At 36.4% G+C, this 24,299-nt stretch overlaps 1 protein-coding gene across 1 annotated transcript in view; it reads left to right on the forward strand.

Annotated features, from left to right (window-relative positions):
- The window catches only part of LOC131435694 (protein N-terminal glutamine amidohydrolase), a 131,918-nt gene extending 111,843 nt beyond the window's left edge, over positions 1 to 20,075 (forward strand). Inside the window, exons 2-4 of the mRNA XM_058603840.1 lie at positions 6,593 to 6,895; positions 6,956 to 7,080; positions 7,443 to 20,075. Coding sequence (XP_058459823.1) covers positions 6,593 to 6,895; positions 6,956 to 7,080; positions 7,443 to 7,576 — 562 coding nt within the window. The 3' untranslated portion in view covers positions 7,577 to 20,075. The remainder of the gene's footprint in view (positions 1 to 6,592; positions 6,896 to 6,955; positions 7,081 to 7,442) is intronic.
- Positions 20,076 to 24,299: the final 4,224 nt, after the last annotated feature.

Consider the following 24,299-nt stretch of genomic DNA (forward strand, 5'->3'; position numbering starts at 1 on the left):
TTTTCACGTCCGTTTCGGCAATATCCATATTGTAAGGGTTTCAAAGAGATATTATTAAACCGGGTGTCGCCGTCTTGAGCTTCAGAACCACCTCTAACAACATTTTCTGATACCTACTTACAAGGATGGCTTTTATCGTATCAAAGAACGCTCACTAGCAACTCTTCACACGATTGAATCAGTGCCATCAAAGAGAGACGGATATCATCGCAACAACAAAAACCCGGCATTGTTCATTTACCATAGAATAGATTCTAGTGCGAGAGCGAATTTCTCTCGATGACATTTCTGAGAATCAAAGGTTAGCACGCTGCTGTGGGGATCCTCTCTGAAGCAACAAACAATCACTTATTCTCGTTTCGCGATCCGATTCTGTATGGGCAGTGGATAATTGCGATGGAATCATTTTACTATTGTCACTTATTCTAACTATGTGCATATAACCTTTGTATAAGTTGTGTCTATAAAAATGTCTGTGAATGCTCCACACAAGGGTTTTGAAATATTGCAACCTAGTATGAGAATCATCAAGTCGAATCATCGATTCGATTTTCTGCGATAATTGTCAACTTACGAGTCTCTTTGGTGCATTCCACACAGCACCAATCATTATCAGACTGTATTTTTTTTAGGGGCCGTGAAATACTCAGAGTATGAAGTGGAGTGAAGAAATGTTGAAAAATTCTCTCGCGGTTCATGCATTGCGATACTCGAGTTCTTGTAGCATCTTCTACCGGATTGAAAATGTTGTATACAATATAGATAGCAATATAGCAGCTTCTGTCAAATTTTCGGCAATCACCAACACTGCCTACTTATCAAATCCGTTTCGAAAACACCGATATTGTTAGGGGTTTCAAGGAATATCAATAAACCGAAAGTCGCCATCCTGGATTTCAGAACCTCTTTAAGCACTGTTTGCCGGCATATGCTCATCAAACACGTTCCGAAAATATCAATTTCCAAGGATTTTTAAGGAATACAAAAATTTCCGAAGTCGCCTTCCTGGATATCAGAACCACCTCAAACTTCGTATTCCGACGTCTACTCATCAAACCCAATCCGAAAATAACCATATTGTAAGAGTTTGTAAGGAATATCAATAAACCGGAAGTCGTCATCATGGATTGGGAGACGACCCCAACCATTATTTACTTGGATCTACTTTTCCTACCCGTTCCTGAAATATCCATATGATCATGGTTTTTCACATTCATTACAACAAACAGTTTTTACGAAGTAAAATAACGTAATAACGTAAATACACAAGATAAATTTCGTCAAAATAATATCGTTGTTATCTCAGCGCATTATTATAACAAAAAAATCGTACTTTTGTATTTTCAGGGGTACCTTCTGGGATGTGTCAAAACATATTTGGTAAACTTGTTGTCTAAAACATATAGCAATGTACAAGCCATAAATTAAATATAAGTGGAAACAATAAAACAACATTTCTTAGAATCTGCTCTGTTGTGACTGTTTGAATTAGGAAACTCGGAATTCATAAGGATATCTATAAAAACGCATTGTATGAAATTCATGATCGGATTCGGTCTAATAGAGATGTAGTGTGATTTTTACCACTTCTTACTCTGAATATTAAAAAATGAAATAATAAATGCTTCTAAGGAACCACAACAAGTATCATACTCAGCATCTCTCGCCGAATGAGCAGTACTTAGCTCATGTCAAAGATTTTGATCTGTAACAAAAAGCAAAGCCTTGGTATTACATTCCTGTAGTGGAATTTGACCTTCTGTTTCAACAGACTTCGCAGCCGATTCAGAGTGTACAGAACCATTGCATGGCTAGTGCTACGATTCTACTGACACTACGAATCCTTCCAGGTCGGGGCTCGAACATACGACAACTGGTTTGTAAGACCAGCGCCCTATGCATTGAACTGCCAACCCGGGACAAATGATCTGTAACAAAGAATGAACAATTTCCCTACAGGCGAATATGTATTACAAGAGCATTTTAATAATAAATTGAATGACTAAATTGATCGTCTTAAACAACATACACAAATGTATATTCCTCATATTAGTCAATTAAAAATACTCATGATTCATAACCATACATAGTTAGTGTCAGTTTTACTAGTGAACAAAACGTGTCGAAAGCCCGCAGGACTCAATCACTGATTCCTGAAACTCAATTTCGTAATTCTATGTGTCAGTTTCACGATACGCTTTGTCTCGATACAGGCCCGTACCCAGGATTTCATTTCGGGTGGGGCCCAAAGATTAAAAATGAATGTTACTGAAGATTGCTTATGTACCTAATTCTTGGTGTGCCTTTTACGGCTGTTTTCAACATACACTTTAAACTTTTCCACTGGAACTGATATTGTATTACATTTCATTACGTTTACTGTCTTGTTATTTCTGTAACACATGTCTGAGACATTCTAAATATTTATATGTTTTTGATTTCGGGAGGGGCCATGGCTCCCCGAGACCCCCCTCTGGGTATGTGACTGTCACGATACGCTTTGTGCGATGATTTGTTCAGTTCATGCGGTTGGAATTTTGCGTGCCCTATTTTGGTACTGAATTTTACCTCAATGCTCGTTCATACCAAACATTTTAGAAAACTTCAACTTTGAGTTATTTTCGGATATCTGACACTGAACCAGAGACGTTCACGATTAATTTCTACCCATTCTAGTACAGGATAAATTTTAAAAAGGTATAGGGACCGTGCACGAGAGCGTGGTTTAGTGGCCCGGCGACGACAGCGCACGAGGCGGTGAGTGGAAAAAATAATGCTACCATAGCAAAATGTGTAAACTGAGTTTGAAAAGACTTTCTAGCGTATTTTTTTCCGATCCCAGGAACTATTCGCGTGTGGTGCGAACGATTGTTCAACATCGACTGCCTATTAAATTTTGAATCGCATTATTCATTCGGTATCTTAATACGGCCACGTCATTGCAGTTGAATTTGTGTATAGGGACCAGAGATGCCAGATATTTTCATAGAAAATCTGTATTCTTTGTATAAAAAATCTGTATTAATCTGTATTCACTAATAAAATGAAATTCTTACAACAAAATGATGCTAAGATATGTATTCCAATAGATTGTGGTTGTAGGATGGTAGATTCAATATGTCATTGCCGCGCTCACAAGAATATTCAACGACGAAGTTTCATTTTTTTATCCACAGCAATTGAATTGTAATTCCATACATTTATCTAGTTAGAAATTAATGACTTTATAATTTGACATGGAATTTCAATGACCAATATGCAACGTCAAGTCGGTTCATACAACTCTCAGTTTTACAGTGAAGTACTGTCTCTGAGCGTATCTTTTTCCAATAAATCTGTATAAAATGTTCAAAACGACGAATGTAACAATGAGAGATTCTCTTTGTTTACTTTCTCTTTCGATTATTGCGAAATATTCCTGTTTTTTTCGGTAATTTCTTCAGTGCAGATTCAAAGAGCCATCACGCTTTAGTTATTATTATCGGTGAATAATTGGAGTGAAGGATTGCTAACAGTACCGTAATAATCGAAAGAGAAAGTAAACAAAGAGAATCTCTCATTGTTACATTCGTCGTTTTGAACATTTCATACAGAAATCATCTTTTCTGTTAGTTTTTCATTCATTTGGTTTCTCCAATACTTAGTTTCCACTAAATCATTGTAAAAAAAAATTGAATATCAGTTCAAATTGGTTTCAAATTATAATATAAATGGATTTCACAGATTTCCATATTAATTTGTAATTTGTTCGTTGATTGATAGACTTTTATATCGTCACTGGAATCATATACTAAAAGATAGCTCAGACAGAATAGTTTATTTTTTTCTTTCTTACTTTTTGTGAGATCTGTATAAATCTGTATTAAATTGAGGAAATCTGTATAAAATCTGTACTCTGTATAAAATCTGTATGAGCATGTAAAAATCTGTATAATACAGATAAATCTGTATAAATGGCATCTCTGATAGGGACCGTGCACGATAACAAGTAGCGCCATTAGTGGCGAATAGGCGAAAAAACTCTACCATAGCTTTACACTGTTACCATATGTTCACGCTGAATAAAATAGTCAAAAACCTGTTTTAATACAATTGTATATCATTTATTTATACCCGGCTTTAACCTAGGTGATCGTTCACTGGGCGTTGTATCGAAATAGGGATAAGGGTTAGGGATATGGGGAGGGGAGAGAGGTTCGTTTTTTTAATACAACATAGTGGTGTGATGATGCCTGTCTCATATCAATCATATTCTCATATATAATACTGGTATACTATTAAAAATATCTCTCTTCGATTCTTAAAATTTAACCAAATAGATTGTTTGTGCATTAACTAGTATAACCTACAGAATAAAACAGTTCTCTGACATCCATGAGAAAACGAAGTAAGTTAAATAATGAGCTGTCGACATCTGAAATCCAACGAATTCATTAGAGTGAAAACTCGAGTCTCGTACTTATGGTACTTTGTTTATAACTTGGATTTTAACCAATGGATTGCGATATAACCGCTGCTGTTTTTTCACCTCGTTCTTAAGAAACAATATCCTAGAGAAAATGAGGCGAAAAAAGCGTAATACATCAGCTATAGTGACGCAAAAGTTCAAAGCGATCACACCTATTTCTATTTTATCGTTTGAGTCAATACATTGATTGAAGATGACAGATCTCTTTCTAACTGGTGGTTTTTGTATACGAGATGGATCTGAGAAGATTAAGGTTTCAGTTACCCTAAATTGTAGGATATAATTCAATCGTTGTTTTATGAATGGGCTCGACGAGTAGATACCGTTAAATTAGGTTTGAAATCGATCCAAAATCCGAGACAGCGTCTTCCGATTTATCAACTTTTCTTGAAAACTCTTCTAAAATTAGTATAGTATAGAACCAAAATGTCTTTGTGGAGTTTTTTTGTGTTTGTTCAGACCAAAAATGTACGGTAATTTTAATTACAATAGTTGAGAACTGTGTCAGTAGAAGTGCATTGAATAAAACGTGAAGAAATTGTATTACTTCTAATACCTTAAAGTTAGATAACGCGTAAAGATAACACTGATTCTGATTGTTTGGAATGGTGGTGATTCTGAAATAGTTCTGGGCAAAATAAAGATTATGGGGATAACATAAATGTACTTAAAAGGAATCACTCTACCAGGTGGAGCTTGTGTATCGCAATGTTTACATTATCAATCAGAATCGTTGTTTACACGCAAGTTGTTCGGAAGATCTTTAACTGCATAGTGAAGGAAGTTTTAGTATAAAACCTGTCCTCCCCGTATCACAAGTGCGCTAGTTTTCAATACAATCACCCTTATTTTTGTTTATGGGAGCTTCAGTGGCTTATGCTTATGGCAGTTGAAAACAAATTGATGCCTCAGTTGCAACGTCGAAGTAGTTTTATTAAAGAAGTTATTGACAGATTTGCTCGATGAGCAGAGCGCCAATTTCTTCTATTGTATCCAGGATATGAAATAAGTTTAATAAATAATACCCATCCAAAAGCATATCGTTATTTTATTGTATTGAAAACACAAGCAAATATTCATTCCTCATTCTTTAATTTTCACTTGCAACGAACTGTTACATCTGATAGCATACCACATAAGTAGTGCACAACTAGTAATTTTTGTCACGAAACACAACTGAATAACCTTAAAAAATTATCAACACTTGAACAAAAAGTAATAATACTAATTTTTTGGACGATTCTATGAATTCTGACCCTATAGTAAGATTTTACAATTTCGCTATAGCTTGGCTTAGCTCCGTCTACTCTAATTAAGTAATGGAATCAACTGGAGAAATGACTCTTGTTTTTTCGTTCTGTATATCTGGCTAAAGAATAACATTGCTCAGAGTTGACTCGCTATCAGCAGATTTTCGTTTTTGTATTCACTTTCATCACGGCATGTTTTTAGCTTCAGCAAGATTTTCTACTCAACAAGAACATTGTTAGAGAAAAATGGATGTTATTTCGACAACCAATTGACTGCCAATTATGCCAATTTTTGTTCGTTTAAACCACATCGCATAGTTCAATACAGCGTTACTTGAGATGATCGTTGGACGATGCCACCTTTGGCATCTATTTTAGATTCAGAATTAAGACTTCTATCAAAGTAAATAAATTCGCGAGCTTTGATCTAATGATTTTTATCTTTTTTCGTACTCGATGTGGTTCATCCAGAATTAATCACCATTTAGCAAAACAACAGCTACAGAAGCGTGCCAATGCGTAGAGGTGGATACATTCCATCGATGAGCTATAGTCGCGAAACGCACTACTACAAAAATCCGACGTGAATTTTTTTTCACTAAGACGGACATTGGGTTTATGTATGGTTAATAAAGTTGGATATCACATCCTAAAGTGAACATGATTGTATAGGTAGAAAGTCTGATGATAACTTACAATGGAATCTTTGAGTAAGACATAATAATGACATATGATTTCCATAAATTTTATGAGAATAAATTTATGTACGGTTACCCTAATTTGAACAAAATTAATCAATTTGCAATTAACTGCCTGCATTGTGTACTAACCTTTTTCGTTCGTGTCGATTTTTGCTCTGTTTATCCCTGTCTAGCGAGGAAAACGTGTGGAAACTGTGTGAACAGGTGAAGAAAACACATCCGGCGGAACTGCCGAAGTCTTATGCGGTGTTCGTGTCGAACGAGAGGAGAACCGTGCCGCTGTGGAGGCAGAAGGCGGGCCGAGGTGATGAGAAATTGGTGATATGGGATTATCACGTTTTCTTCATGCACAACCCGTCGCCCAACCGGTGTCTGGTGTTTGACTTGGACACCACGCTACCCTTCCCGACCTATTTCCACAAGTACGTCACGGAAACGTTCCGCTCGGACTACGCGGTGACGCCCGAACATCACAGGTGAAATTCGCGCTAATGACCGTTGTATCGAAAAATGTCATCAATCTTTTGTTCACGCAGATTTTTTAGAGTAATACCTGCCGAAAAATACCTAGCGGAGTTTTCATCGGACAGAAGACACATGCGTAGACCGGACGGGTCCTGGATAAAGCCTCCGCCATCGTATCCGCCTATTCAAACTAACAGTGAGTATTAATGAGGCTTGCGGTTTTTGTTTTTTGTTGGTGCAATGTTTGAACAGCACTGCATTCTGAACAGGGGAAATACGTTGTTCGGGTTATCATGGCTGTCATGTGGAAGATTTAACCTTTATCCGTCACTTTGTTTTCTGTTTTCCGTTGTTTTTTCGATATCGGTAATTTGCCGAAACGATTCAGCTCTAGGGATTAAAGAATGTTATGTTAAAAGATTCAATGCATGCAGTAGAAGCTGACAATTCCTCGCGATAATATATTTCATTACTCAAGTCTGTTCCATGTAATTACTCTAACCCAGAACTAAGATAGCTAAGATTCAAGCACTTACTGATATCTTCCAATCGTTGCAGCCAATACCCACAGTCTCGATGATTTCATATGTATGAAACCCGGAAAAGGACCGGGCTGCGTGTACGACCTGCTACACTTCGTGCAGCAATTCTACAAACCTCCTGACAGGAATATCACCAAAACTCAGAACTAAATTACGCTTAACGGGTATGCTGGGTATCCAGCCTGGACGGCCGTATTCTGCTTTCTGCATCTGGCCCTGCGGAACCGGCGTGTGAAGTTTGTAATTATAATGTTGGCTGCGAAATCGTTACTCTTCGTTGTTTTCACGCTTTTAATCGGTGGTAAGCTTAATTATTTCCACCAGGTGGAAAAAAATGCCGAAGGTTTGACTAAAGGGGGGATGAAAAAAAAGAAAGAGAGTAAGAAAAACTTTACCGAAAGGGTGCAGTGTAGAACGAACAACAATTTATAGTTAAATAATGTACGAAAGATGTAACACAAACAAGAAAAAAACTGATCAGAAATTTTATGAAGAAAATAACTATTTCAATGTGAGCGCGTCCAACAACAAGACAAAACAAAAAGGTGTAGAGTCATATTTGAACGTATGTTTTCGTGTTATTGATTACTAGCTAAGCAAAAGATAGATAAACAGTCTAACTAACATTACGGTTACAATTGATTATTATCATATTACATTCGAAAAGTTATACTGCAAAAGACAAACGTGGGTACGAAATAAATAACCCAGGCAACAACAAAAAAAATGCATTTAATGGCAAACCGATACAACTGAAATAGAGCGATAAAGCAAAGGCGAAATAGAATTGAATGTTAATTGAAACACCTTTCCCGAACATTCTATGCACAAAAATATTCAACGTAAAACTGATACTATTTATCAAAACGCAACAACAAAGCAGTTAGCGGCGCATATTTTTTATAATACACATCTTTCTTGAAAATTTTAATTACAATCACTTTTTTTTATCCGACACAGGTATCATAATAGAAAATAAGTCCGATATTTTTAGAAACTACAATAATGTGATATTAGTTGACTAATGGTAAACTTTTCTTCAATCTTGTCACTTTCCATGACTTTGTTCCATTTGTTTTTGTTTTATCTCCGACGATAGCTATAAAGACTGTGGAAGTGCTTGTTTTTCAGTGGAAACAATATATTTTATTTTTATTGAATATACTGTTAATATTAGACGCCCACAACAGGATTAGTATTCTCAAGATTCAGCTCGGACTCCTTTTTGGCTTCTTTTTCCAATCTTTGTTCAATTTGTTCAATGGTTTCGGCTTCCGAGACATGTTCACTAAGATGTACTTTCGTGAATGCTTAAAACTTTTCAATTAGTCAAATTCGCGGCAATTTGGTGCATCCATGTCTTTTGCAACGAAAGCGTTGGACTCGCTTTTTTTTCGAAATTTGAGATTTTACTCTCGAAAAATATTCAAAGTATTGTCCATACTTTTTCCTATCTTTCTGATAATTCAGAAACACCGTTTTTCACCTTAATTGGAGAAGTCAGGCCAAGCTACATTGATCGGAACAAATAGTAATTGGAAAGAGTACTGTCTTGTCATGTTGCAAAACTACTTTGTCGTGTCTATGGGTGTTATGCGGTCGTTTGTCTTGCAATGCTCGGCTCAAACGAATCTATTATCGTTGGTGACATTCTCCCGTGGTTGCAGTAGCTCATAATACACTACACCCAGCTCGTTCTACCAAATGCAAAACCTTTAGGCCATGATTATTCTGAACGGCCGTCGATGATGATGAATGACCGGGGTATCCATACGTTGCCCGATGTTTTGCATTATCATAATAGACCCACGTTTCATCGCCAGTAACAGTTCGATGGAGAGAAAAAAACCTTTTCTTTTGTACCGTTGAAGCAGTTGTACGCACGTGAAACAATGGAGCTCGACGACCCTTGGCCTCAATTCATACGGCGTCTAATTGCCTACCTTTCGGATCATTCTCATTGCTTTTAAACGTTGTCAAATGGCTGGCCGAGTAACTTCGAGTGATTTTACAAGTTCTTCTTGCGTTTGTGAGGGGTCTTGATCGAGAAATTCCTCCAATTATTCATCTCCAAACTTTGGCGGCGTTCCTTGTTTTCCAAATCAGTCCAGTTCTATAAGTACCGAAAACAATGGTCAAAAGCTCTAAAACAAACGTCATTTTGTTTTCTCATAAGCGACTAGACCAGATGTCGGCAACATGCGGCTATTTGGATACGAAGCTGCGGCTCTTCAGTTCTATGCGCAAATATTGTTTATTTAAAAAAAGGTACTTAAAAATAGTATTATTATTGGAAAGTTTTACTTTGTGTTATGCTATGCTTCTGACATTAATTACTTTTTAACTGGTTCTCACAAATTTCATCCTTTTCAAAGGTTATAGTCAGATAAGCATGTGATATTTCTCTCCAACAGAAATTCCAATCGTTATACCATATTGGATAGCTTGGACTGGAGACAATTTCCCTAAAATTTCAACCATTTAACAGCCATATTGACAGAGCTAGGGTGATTCTATTGATTTTCATTTATTTGAGCAACTCGAAAAGTTTGTAAAAATCAAAGATGTTTTCGGTATTGTCAGATAATTAAAGATATAATTGAAGGTGCATTTCTTGCATTAAAATACATGAAAAAAGTTGAAACAAATATTGACACACTTCTGATTTTGTTACCCCTTCTGATTTTTTTTAATAATAACTGAATAATTTGTGGACACGTTGAAGTGCTTCGGTTTCATATTTTCTAAAAATGTGAGAAAGCACAATATTTGAGTTTTCTGAAAATAAATTAACAATCAACCTTGCGTCTCCATTGAAATTTTATTAGATGAAAACGCATGATGCATAAGGTGCAATGTACAATGTTAGGAAAACAGTCAATGTTGCATAACGCAAATACAGTTTTCATCGCTGTCGTTGATCGGAAATTCAATAGAGAAATATCAGTTTGTTTGTCTAATTTTCCTAAATCAACTGATGTATTTTTCTTGAAGTTTCATCAAGCAGTAGCGGAGAAAATTTGCTTGTATGTTTTTCAACAATGGCTGCTTTCCTAGGATTGCAAGTAGAACCATAACTACTAGAGCTAATAATAATAATAATAATAATTCTTTTAATAGAGCTTCAATGGAAACGCATGATCGAAAATGTAAGCCTTCCCGACAATGCTCAAAACATCTCAGATTGTACTTTTCTTTACATTTCCTCTTAGACTCGTCAGTGCAGAGCAGTTCAAATTGAACTGCTTAGTGCTAACTTAAACAGTTCAACTTGAACCGCTATGCAAACTCAAAGATAAAATTTGCAAAACACTTTTTCAATTGATACCGAAGTGCTATGTCTTTTCTGACGTGCCGAATGAAACTGACGAGTCTAAGACGAAACGTAAAGAAAAGTGAAAATGGTTATGTGCCCTAAGCACAAACTTAGGATAACCCCTAAATGATCTCTGATTTTTACCTTTTTTTATAAATATAAAAAATAGGTATAGAATTCGCTCAAACTTTAGACAAATTTTCCGAGGCCCGGAGGGCCGAATGTCATATACCAATCGATTCTCAGCTCGACGAACTGAGCAAATGTTCGTGTGTGTATGTGTGTGTGTCTGTATGTGTGTTGTCAACTAAGACGTCGAGATCTCAAAGATGGCTAAACCGATTTTGATCAAACTAGTCGCAAATGAAAGGTCTCCCCGTCACTCTGAATAACAGGATGATGAATTTTTAAAATTCAAACCGATATAGAAGATGACAATCCCGAAAGCTTTAAAATTGGACCCAAACTATTGCAATTTATTCGGCATATGGCCATACAAATCGGTTTTGGTTATGCTGGTTCCTGAATACCGGCTCTGGAAGTACCTCAAATTACCGTAAACTCTAAAGTGGAGCTTACTTTGACATCTCACGGAATGTTCAATCGATTGTCACACGTTATGATTCAAATTCGATCTGATTTTCAGCTTGGACATTACAGGGTAATGAGTGATTGGAATTTCATATAGCCGCTTAAAACGACGGTCATTGAAATAATGTCATGAGAATTGAAACACCGAAGAATATTCATGCAAAAAACATATGCGGATTGATAAAAAAAGGTATCATCTCACTGCTAGGTGGATTAAGCACGTTTTACCTTTTTTATATATATATAAAAAATAGGTATAGAATTCGCTCAAACTTTCGAAAACTTTTCCGAGGCCCGGAGGGCCGAATGACATATACCAATCGATTCAGCTCGACGAACTGAGCAAATGTCTGTGTGTGTGTGTGTGTGTGTGTGTGTGTATGTGTGTGTGTCTGTATGTGTGTTGTCAACTAAGAGGTCGAGATCTCAGAGATGGCTGGACCGATTTTGATCAAACTAGTCGCAAATGAAAGGTCTCCCCGTCACCCAGAACGCTATTGAATGGTTTTGAGATCGGATGTTTACTTTTTGAATTATACGAAGTTTTATGTCAAAATTTTCAGTTTTTTGACAGTATCTGTCACATTTGACCTTGAAAACAGAATATGTTTCCAGACTTAGATTTCGCTCGGTAATACCTATCCGACAAGCCATAGATTGTTAAAATCCGTCCATTTTTAACGGAGATATCGATATTTTTGTGTAAGCCTTATTCCAGTAGAAGGAATTTTGAGCGCTGTATGAAAAAGCAATGCTTGGGAGCAACATGAAACACGATTTTTTATACTGTTACATATAATTGTTTCTAAGTACCAAAAAGACTGTGTACAGCATCCTTTTTTATGACAATTTGCCTCGGACCATTATTCAGCATTATCTAGTTGAAAGTAATTCTATAATTATATTGATTTAAACTACTTACAGCAATAAATGCTGGAAGAACATGACTTCCATATACCATACGACTCAGTTCGTCGAGATCAGCAAATGCGTGTGTGACAAATAATTTCACTCAATTTTCTCGGAGATGGTTAAACCGTTTTCTACAAACTCAGATTCATATGAAAAGTCGTATACTCCCAAACAAGGTTCCTGAATTACGTTTGGATCCGACTTCTGATTGCGGAACCACAGGATGATATGTGAAACGAAATTAAAATAATGCAATTAATTTTTCTCGTAGATGGCTGAACCGATCTAAGATTCAAATGAAATCTAAGAATCATCTATGATTCAAATGAGAGGTCTTAAAATCCTATAAAACCTCTTACTTTTTAGTCAGATCCGACTTCTGGTTTAGAAAATGCAGGGTGATTAGTATAAAAATGTTCATTTCACATAAATTAATCAGGTTTATCGGGTTTGCAGATTTGGATAGTCGATTACCAAATAAATTTATTTCAGTTTGAGCGGTATTCGTTTTTGGATTCGGAATGTACCCCCAAATTTTAATTCGCACTACAACTTCTCAAAGATGTCTACACACTCCTCAGGTGAATTTAACTGATTTCGGCTACACCGATTTTAGAATTCCGGTTCCAGTATCGAATCGATTCTCAAAGCTCAATCATTTTCTCAAAAAAGACCAAATCGAACTTCAAAAACAAATATTACAGGACTTAAGGTTCCATACAAAATTGGTGAATTTTATCCGATTCTGGAATTACAGATGATGAGTTTATAAATTTCATGTAAATTGTTTGGCGTAATAATTTATGGCCATTCGAATCATTTTGGGCTATGCTAATTCCTGAATACCGGCTCTGGAAGTACCATAAATAATGACGAAAAACTCTAAAGTGGAACTTACTTCGACATCTCATGGAATGTTCAATCGATTGTCGCACGCTAAGATTGAAATTCGATATGTTTTGCAGTTTCGGCATTACAGGATAATGAGTGATTAAAATCTCAATTTGCCGTTTAAAACGACGATAATTAAAATAATGTCATGAGAACTAAAACACCTAAGAATATCCATGCAAAAACACATGCGTATTGATAAAAAAAAGGTATCATCTCACTGCTAGGTGGATTAATCACGTTTTTTTCTAAATTTTCGGTGAAGCGGTTGCTTTAAAATTCAAATATAATGAACATCATTAGAACCAACAGCTCCGCCAATATGGCTGTGAAAGAGTTGAAATTCTGGAAAATTGTCTCCAGTTAGAGCTCTTACAAATGTGATCTGACACAATGATTTTTCGTTGGAGCGGATTCCTCGTTTTACAGTTAGTTGTCATAAACTACCAAATTTACAGAAATTCGGTGACTGTAATTTGATAATATATTTAATGCTGTATTTTTACCGTATTCGCTGATTATGCTGATTTACCGAAAAACTATAATTATTAAAAAAAAAAATAAAACAACGCGTTATAAAAACACGCATAATTCTGCAAAACATATTGTTTTTTTTTTCTTATGAAGGGTGATTTTTTGCTGGTATCTTTTTGGCAACACTGTTTTAGACAGATCACGCGTGAAATAAGACACGTCTTGTGTCATTGCCAAACTTGTTCAGATTGGTCTATAATTTAATCATGAATCGACTTACAACATCTAACATTTGGCAATTTCGCGCTGTCAAAATTGGATGAAGATACACTTTTTGATCGAAAAATAGTGTTCAGCGACGATACTCATTTCTGGTTGAATGAATACGCCAACAAGCAAAATTGCTGCATCTGGAGTGAAGACCAGCCAGAAGCATTACAAGAGCTACCAATGCATCCCAACAAAGTCACTGTTTGGTATAGATTATAGGCCGGTGGCATCATCGAGCCGTATTTCTTCAAAGGAGACGATGGTGGAACGTTACTATGAATGGCGTTACTAATTGAACTTGCCTGGCACGCGAAAGAATGACCGTCTTCGGTGAACAGTTTATCTCACGTTTTGGGCCCGTCAATTGGTCTCCTAGATTTAACGCCTTTAGACTATTTCTTGGGCGGCCATGTTAAGGTTCACGTCTCCAAGCGTAAAACAAAAACGATTGACGTACTGGAAGCCAATATTGAAGCGTTTATTTGTGAAACACCGGCCGATATGTTGAAGAGAGTATGCCAAAATTGGATATTGCGCATGGGCCATCTAATGCGAAGCCGTGGCTAACATTTGCATGAAATCATCTTAAAACATCGTTATATCGTGATCGTTCTATCGATTCCAATAAAGATTTCATTATTTTTTTCAAATTGTTTTTGTTACTTCTGAAAATCAAATCCTATACCTCTTATAAAATCACCCTTCACTTACCGAAAGTTTTCATCAAAAAATTACCAAATAGCGAAATTAAATCTAGATGTGTCAGGCTAAATTTAATGAGTTGAATCAAATATCGTTTTGGCTTGGCGATAACTGAAAATAACCCAGCTACAACCACATGTGGAATCAGAACAAAATGGCTCAAGTGGCATGTTCCCCTGGATATTTTGAGATTTGTGCCAATACATTTAACAGCAGTTGCACTCAGTAATGGAATGGGCGCGAAACTCAAACCACAATAAAACTGTAAAGACTGGAACACTCATCCTATGTTTTGTCAAAAGAATGGGTTTGCTTCGAAAAAAAAATCAATTGTTTTGAAGCGAAATTTAAAGCGAAGAAGTACTTAATTTTCAATGTGTAAAACAATATTTCCCTAAAACCAGTACATCTGTTGATACGAATTACTTCAGTACTGGTATAGACAAAATTGAAAACGAATTTGATGACAGGTTTCAGCAATTCAAAGTCAACAAATCCACTCAAACATTTATAGTAAATCTTGTTATCACAAATAATAACGACAGCCACTTTGAGCCAATCCAAATAGTTGATTAGCCTGTAAAAATTTTTTTTATCCACCTTGATGTAATTCTCATATTATCTATATTTTCAAAAACATCACTAGAAGATTCTGTCAAGATTTTTTTTTCCAAACTTGAATAAAATCAAAAACTTTCTCTGGTATAAACTACCATAACCTGTTCAATTTGTAAACAGTAATTTCAATTTAATATAGATTTAAATGTATCAACCCTGCACGCTATACAATATTGAATAAATCACGCTGTGTGTTAGGCGGTGGTGTTTTCTTCTTCCTTGCCAGCACGTATCGGTGCGTACCGATTTTGCATCCTTTTGTATGACAGTTGGAAAGTTTTGATACTCATTGCCCTATAATTTCGGAACCTATCTTTTAGGAAAATGAGAGCTTTAATTTGAATCATGATTTGTAAAAATCGGTTAAACGGTTGCTGAAAAATCGAAGTGAATTTCGTTTTTTGAGCTTTTCATCACTACTACCGGTGCTTTCGGAAGCGGAAACCGAGGTCTGTCAACTACCTGAATTTAAGAGTGAATTTTACAAAAATTTGCACCTCGTTTCGCCATCATTTGTGAGAAAATCCCCATGAAATTGAAAAATGTTAATTTATTGCGCTGTAATACCAGAACCAAAAGTCGGATCTGGATCAACTTTTCGGGGACTTTTTAAAAGAATTTCATTTGGATCTTAGTTTGTGAAAATCAGTTAAGAAATTTCCGAGAAAATTGAAAGCGCATTTTCTCATAGATTTGCACATAGTGCCTTGTAATTCCAGAACCGGAAGTCGGATAATGATAAAGCGCAATAGCGAGCCATGGGATCATAAGATCATAAAATCGGTCAAGCCATCTCTGAGAAAAGTGAGTGACATTTTTTGTAATAAGCAATGCATGCCGCTGAAACAATAGTTCGAAAAATGTTCAATACTGCTGTTATAGCGACGCGAAAACACGAAGCTAACGCACCTATTTTCATCTTAGCCGATTTTTCTCTAACTAATGGTTTTAGTAAATAGGATGACAGATGGAGCTGAGATGACTACTGGAGCCGTTACCCTACAAGACAACTTTTCATGGAGCTCGCTATTATGGTGATGTTCATAGAAATGCGGCTTGAGAGTGGGGTTGGCCTGCGTGCAATTGAACGCACGCTTGAGAGACTCTTTTTCTCTCCGATTATCAATTTGAGTTTTCGTGTTTCGTTTTCCACTCATCAATGCAATGGCAGCTCCAATTGAATTGCTATTACCACCTAGCAGTTCATCCCGGGCTGGCGGTTCAATGCATAGGACGCTGGTCTTACAAGCCAGTTGCCTTTTGTTTGAGCCCCGACCTGGAAGGATTCTTAGCGTCAGTAGGATCCATAGTACTAGCCATGCAATGATTCTGTACGCTATATGAATCGGCTGCGAAGTCTGTTGAAACAGAAAGGCCAAATTCCACAAAAGGAATGTAATGCCAAGACTTTGCTACCGAGCAGTTCAACTCAAACCGCTAAGCAACTACATCTGAAGGTTTAGAGATAATTTTCATGTAACGTGTCCTAGTCAATCAGAAAGTACGGCAGACACGGATAAACAAAATTTTTGAAACAATAGTTTAAAAAACTAGAAAATAGAACGGAGGTAAAAAAAAACACATGGTTTATAGACCGGAAAGTGACAGAAACTCGATTCAATATCTTTGTGTTAGTACAGGAGAGGAATAATTTTGTGCGTTGAGTTACAAGTATAAGTATAGTAAATTTTCTACTTCCTATTAGTAAATTACTGTGAAAGCCGAAATTGTTTTGAATAGTTGAGACAGTACTAAACGAATTGTTACAGAACTGCTTAGAACTGGAAGGCCTACTTATCGCTATATCACTGAAAATTAATGATGCTGCGTATTGTATAATCAAAAGTATTTTTCCTTTTATGAGACGTTTTACTACACCATTTTGCAATATCCTGAATCAATCGAATGAGTATAATCATGAGAGCCAAATTTTGAAATAGTGATGCAAAACAGCTCAAGAACTGATAGACATAAACGGCTAATTTGCAATCATCAGCAGTGCCAGCACAATTTCTGTCAGAGAATATCATCTAGTGCAGGCGAAGTGTTAGTGTTAATCCTAAGATTGTTACTCTTTTCCACTATTCTTCATCGTTAAGGGCATATGGTAGGAAGAGTGATTATATTACCAAATACATACCCGATGCATTATTTATCCTAGCTAAATCATCTACATATTGTTGACATTTGAGTAATTTTTCCCGTGTTTCTATTTAATCAATGGTACTAAAACTTTTATCGGATTTTTGACTATAGTTGATCCTAAATCCTCCATGTAATACTTTTTTCATATTAACGGATTTGGACAGACCGCGGCAAACTGAAATTAGATCTGCTTCATTGATTAAACTCTTATTAACGACGTTTTTCCAATTTTACTTCACTCTTTCCACTTCCATAACAGACCAAATTCAAACACACCGAGCCGGAAAAATAGAATCATTTTTTCTCACACATACTTCAACAAGCATCTTCACTATGAAAACGAATGTTAACATTTTTTTAAAAAAGAATGTAATAACGAAACAATTAGAAACAAATCAACAGAAACATCGCTATAGGAAAATCATACTGTTGGAAATACGTGTAGTAAAAATATAAATCCCCGTTTCCCCTGTTTATAGTAAATGAGTTTTTCTCTTGAAACTTTTTATTCAGCAAGTTAACCGATTGAGTTCTGTGTCATATGTAAACTCAACCAAAACCAGTTTAGGATAATACGATTAAAATCAAGGCTATTTAAATCGAAACATTTCCATGTCGATTTTTCGCGATGATTTTGCTGTCAAAAATCTGCTTACCATTCGACTTTGTGTATTGAAATCTGACCAAAAACTGAGAACATTTTCTTTACGAATCCACGACAGCTCTTATCTCATCTTCTCGCCCCTTTTTTTCACAACTCACAACTTTCGGAAATCTTTTTTTGCATATTGGTAGGCGAAAAGCAAACGACTGAACTAAGATAAATTGGGACTTAACCAATCTATTCAGGATTTCACTGTCACAAAATTCTTAAAATTTTGTATTACATCCAAGAACAAAGTGGTGAACATTTAGTGCTAAAATATATTGCGAAAAACAGGAAGCATATAGGTGTTATTAATCAGTTCTGTGCCTAAGGAGATAAGCTATTATTATTTTTTTTTGCAAAACCGATTGGCAAAACTTCGGGTGATGAAGCTGAATATGTTCTATAGAATGGAAATTCTTCAAACTAATGGATTTTCCACATTGTCACGAGAATACACAAAGTTGAATAATAATTCAAAATGGAAACAGCCAAAGCTGCACACGAGCTGATTGTTATTTAGTCTTTTTACTCAGCGTAGGAAGCTTTTTCATCGTGAAACATTTCATCACTAAAAGTATCGTGAGCCTAAGAAACATTTCACGACCGATGAAATATTTTATCAAGTAACTAACGCGTTATTTCCCATTACGTCTTAGTCTGGTAAGCATGTTTTGAAAGCTATGGTTCAAGTACCAACAATATTAAATTAACGTTAATGTAATAATCAACATGTAGAATCTATTACAATAACGAAATATATTACAAAATACATAAAAAAGGTGAGTTTTCAATCGGAAAACCGGTGCACGAGTAAAAATATAAGAATATTGTGATCGCATATAGTCTTGTGGTTTACTGTAGTTTGTTTTTATTAAGGTAATGATTTATATCAAATCAATTTTTTTATATGAATATATGAACAAAAAAGAAAATGGTACTTATATTTACAAAACAATAATCAAATTGATCTGTGCGAAGAAATAACCACTAAAGCGTTTCGAACTGCATTTGCGGGCGGCTTATATCTTTTCTCTCAATTGAACCGAAAAGCCTGCTCCAGGGAAACCAAATATAATATTGCTACACGTTTTGCATTTTTTAACCAATTTTCCCACTTACACAACGTCCAATTCTACGAACAATTTATGAGCAAAAACACAACCAAAAGAAGTGCTTTTCTCACTTCCAGAAAAGAATGCACACTAAAACGTTTTCGCAGTAGACCTAAGTTAATTTACACACGCCAACTTGGAAGAGCAAATGTTAAATACATAGCAAAACTTAGGATTGATAAAGACTTTTGTCCGAGGCACCTCCTTACATTAATAGTTGTACAATTTGAACGTTTTGATAGCAGATAATCTTTGAAATACATTAAAACCACCTTCCTTCATAAGTAACTCTTCAGTTGTACCAGATTAATTGTTCGGTACGCTGCAAAAAACAACTACATCCACTTCTACAACTAAATAATAAGAGCTACGCATAAAAATCCACCTAGAACTTTATATGTTTGTTAATTTTTCCCAATTTCTCTTACACCTAGGAAACAAGCAAAATTGAATCCAAAATCATGCAAGTTTAGAAATAAAATGCGTTTTGATGTGCGTCTTGTAATTCCAAAAAAATACTTACGAAAAACATGTTTCATTCTAACAAGATATATTATTACCAAACCAAACAAAAATCTCGAATATATAAGGAAACCGTTAAGAGTAAGTTGTAATCATTTTATTGCATTTGATATCGCTAGATAAAAGAAAAATGATACAAACACAACCAATAGCAAAAGAGGAAAAAAAAGTAACTCAACACTAACGAGAAACCAGTTCAAACCAAACGACATAGTGATGAAACTAATGCAAAAGATCAGAACATGAAGCGAACCGAACAGTGAACGATTAATCGATATTGCGGCAATGTCAGGCGAAGGGCCGTTGCTTACACAGCAGTTGGATTACAGGCTAATAACCGAAGGAAAAGTGCGTAGATTTAGTGCGAATGAACAAAAGATCGAACAGGAAAGCAGTTTCATGGTGTGAATGCTTCAATAAAAGTAATATATTATATACAGAAGGAAATCTCCGATTGACTTGCTTATGATGACTGTTCTTGTCTTCACTGGTTAATTTATTTATTTATTTATTCATTTGCAACCTGCAAAATTTTTCCAAGCCATCTAAACTATGGTTTGACAGATCCGGGCTTCCTCGAAAGTTTGGAATTGTGGTTCAGGAGATAATCAGAAGGTGCTCTGTGTGGTGAATATGGTGGATGTATTAGGAGCACTTAACCAAGCGAAGAAATTGTTTCTAAGAACACTCGGCAGCTGATGAGGGTTGTTATATGGTAACTGGTGAAGAGCGAAACGAACAAATCTGCGCTGTATTGATTAGATTATGAGATTTTTATTATGTAAGAACGGGTTCCATGCCGCCGAACAATATTCGAGCGTAGAGAGACTTCAGGTTTATCTCGCACCATTCCGAAAAAATTTCAACTTCACTCTGGAGGAAAATGGCATCCTCAGTTGTCTTAATGATTTTGAATAACTTGAGGTCGTCGGCAAACGATAATCGTGGAACTCCCAGTAAAAAGTTCACATCGTTGAAATACAGGAAGAAAATTAGTGGTACGAGATGACTGCCTTGTGGAAAAGCAAAAAATTCATTAGACACATTATCATCGATCTTAACCGCCAATTCAGGTCGGGGCTGGAACACATGACAACTGGTTTGTAAGACCAGCACCGTATGCATTGAACCGCCAACCCGGGCATGGAACCGAAGCCCAGTCGGTCCAGTTTAGTGATAATAATTGCGTTTTTTTTATCAAAAGCAGCGGAGAGATATCCGTATATGAAACGTCCGTTTGTGGACCATTTGCCATAGCATCTATTATAAAAGTCGTAAAGCTTAAAAGATTAGTAATGGTGGAGCATTTCGACATGAATTAGTGCTGCGTTTCTACGATGTACTGCTTACTGTGATTCAAAATGGGCTCCAGAATGACCAGTTCGAACAACTTGGGATAACGGTGTTGCAATATCACTAAAACACCTCTTCCAGACGACTGCGGGGATTGCCATCGGGCCCAGAAGAATAAGCAAGCTTCATTTTAGTGATAGCCTTTTGTACAAAGATAATAATAATATTTATGGAATTCAGCGATTGACTCAAAACAGGAACATTACGTGCTGTCTGGGAGATTTGATCCGATGTAATAATATCTCCAGAAAAAATCCAGAGAATTTCTTCATAGACATGTAGCAAATTTCTTGCAAGCTAAAAGTCGGTTGATCTTAGTAGTACATAGACGAAAGAAGTTGATGGTTATCCTGGCTTTATCCATGATTTTTTGAGTTTTGGAATTATAAAATTTTTTAAATTTTTGATCGCTAGTGGAAAGCCGATGCAAAACTCTCTTTTTTCGTGCTGAGTTTTTCACATCTCTATTTTTTTATTTAAAAGGTATTTTCATTCAGGCCTATTTGCGTACAAGCTTTACGTGGCCGAATTAGCCGATTTTTTAAATAATGCATTTCTCGAAGTGGATCTCGTTTTCACTCTTTTTCTAGGAGAAGAGGAGATTCCATTTCCCTCCTGCGAGGGTTGAGGGGCATTTTGTTCGTGACTCGTCTCGACATCCATTGCCGCATCGGTGGTTTTGTTGTTGATTTCCGTCTTCTTTTCGTTTTCCTTGATGTTCGCAATCTTGAGCTCGTTGCTAGTTGCTGTAGATGCGCCTTGTTGTACATTGGTTGCAGTTGCTGGTTGGTTTGATGGTGAAACAGGAGTACTGCGCTCACTAGTTTCCATTGTTGAACGATTGACCTTGTCTTTGGTTGAAGATGTCCTTTTCGCAGTTTCGGTGCAAGATTTACCGTAGTGTGCAGGTTGTTCACAAAACTGGCATGTAACCAGCTGATTTTCATAGGTAATCAGCGTTTTACACGGATGTGTCCCACCTTGACCACAAATGATGCAAGATGGGATTGCCTTACGTAGTTGCATACGTACCACTCGCACGCCATTCCGGATGCCGGGGAAAAAAATCCGCCATACTTCCCCTTCGATGGAAAGTATTTCACCATACTGCGAGATATTATCCAGAACGAACTTATCGCTGGCCTGTGGAGGAAGGTCATGCACGCGTACTTCTATGGCATTGTCCACCACGTGCACAGGGATTTTGTATTTAATGTTGTCACACTCAACGCTGTGCACCTCATTGTTAACCGAAGCGAATGCAATTGCGCCTCTTCCACGTTTAAACATAATGTACACACAGCTAGACGCTTTGTTAAATTGAATCTCACTTACATTATTAGCGTCTAGATGCATTCGTTCTTTAAGTAAGATTTCAATTTCATTTGCTGCTGGTCTAACTTTGCAACGCTTGAAATCTATACAAATTGAATTTGGTCTTGTAAGAAGAGAGACCAGAGTGATTTGGTCTTGTAGGCCAAGATTCAGGCTTTGTTAAATCGTATTTGACCATTCCATTCACTCTATTGTTCACTGTACTGTATTGTCTTTGTTTCTGTTGTTTCGACCGTAAATGATTTTCGACTGTGTCGTGTGAGATGCGAGCACGAACTGGACACATCTCTATTTGTCGTTAGTTCAGTTTGTGTTTAACCTTTTTACCAACACTTTCACATAACTCTCGGCTATTCGGTAATGGCTAAACGATTGATCTTCAGTTGCTCCGTCATCATAGCTGTCATTCTGGTCATCCAACTGTCAAAGTTCACAAGTAGTGAACTACTTGGAAGAAGATATCCATTAGTCTGAATAACAACTCAATTATAGCCCGATGCCATTTTCATATGATCGAACAAGAACACATTCCGCAAAATAAAATGACGTTTCTTGTCTGAAACTAAGTAAAGACTGTTCCAGAAAGTATGGACGCAACCAAAAACGGCTGCTATTTCGCAATGGTTCAGAATCTGTCAATTTTTATAGCTGCGTCCTGTTGTTTACACTCTTCTCTAACCACTTGTGCAGTTGTTTATTCGTTTTCATTGGTTTGTTTCGAAATGCGTGGACTTTCAGCAGAACAACGTCGAAAAATTGTGTACAAATGGTGCACAGAACGTGGACTGTCTTTGAGAAAGATAGCAAAAATGGAAGGAGTAATTAAAATAACCGTGCGAAATGCAATCAGGAAGTTCGATGAGGATAACACCAATCTCAACTCAAACGACTAGACTTTTTTACCATCCCAGTCGTATTACGCTGATTGCGTTGCGTCAGCAGCTACACGTTCCGCAGAACCCCACATCTTATAATTGGATCTGTCCAGTGCATTCGCGATTTAACTATTCAAGCGATGCTATTATCATTCCATTTAGCACGAGTTGTGCAAAAAGTTAGATAACCAACTAATTCACACAAGGCTTCTTTCTCGAGTGAAAGAATGTGGTGTGATGTGATGTGATGCTTCCAGTTCTTATTCTGAATGGGCATTAACACTTGATTGCCACATTCATGACTTTTCGTCACATTCGAGTTTTTCGTATTATAAGTAGTCTACAGGTTTATCTTCGATGCAATACCGTTTGTTATGTAGTTATCTTTTGTAGATTACCATTATCATTCACATCACGCGATCCTCTATGTGCATTTGAAGGTTATTTTCTGAGTAATAATCAACTAGCACTATGATAATTATCACATCAACTGTAAGCAACATTTTCGATGAAATAAAAATTTATCAAAACTGCACCAATAGCATTGTATTCAGTTTCCCGAATATGCTAACATTGAGGGGTCGAATTAATCTACTGATATTTTGTACAGTGTATTCCATTCGAGACACAAGATCCACGAGCCAACGCCATACTTTCTCGTGACAATCTCAGAATCATACGATGCAATCAGACATCATATTTAGCATCATTAGCAGAGCAATTCATGTTGCTTTTGTGTAATCTCGTTCCACCCATTTAAGAGAACACCGGCATTTAACCGCTCAATTTGAAAGGTACCCTCTAGAAAGTAATAATAAATGACCGGCCAGTGCTTGAGCCCTTGAAGAAAATGTTTATTTGTATTGATACTGATACTGCTGAAACTTTAACTTTCTATATGCTATATACTAAAACAATGAACGGTTTTGACCGATCGATTAATTTTTAACCCCAGCAAAAAAAAAAACGCTTATACTTGTTTTTTATCAGGTGCGGTGCAGTTAACGAATATCGATCGTTTATTGAGATGTTTTTCGCCTAATCGATTACAGTTAGAAGTTAGAGGGTAGGCGCTGTTGTTTATTTTAGATTTTGTTCATAGAATATG

Source organism: Malaya genurostris, chromosome 3 (genome assembly GCF_030247185.1).
Source record: "Malaya genurostris strain Urasoe2022 chromosome 3, Malgen_1.1, whole genome shotgun sequence".
NCBI lineage: Eukaryota > Metazoa > Arthropoda > Insecta > Diptera > Culicidae > Malaya > Malaya genurostris.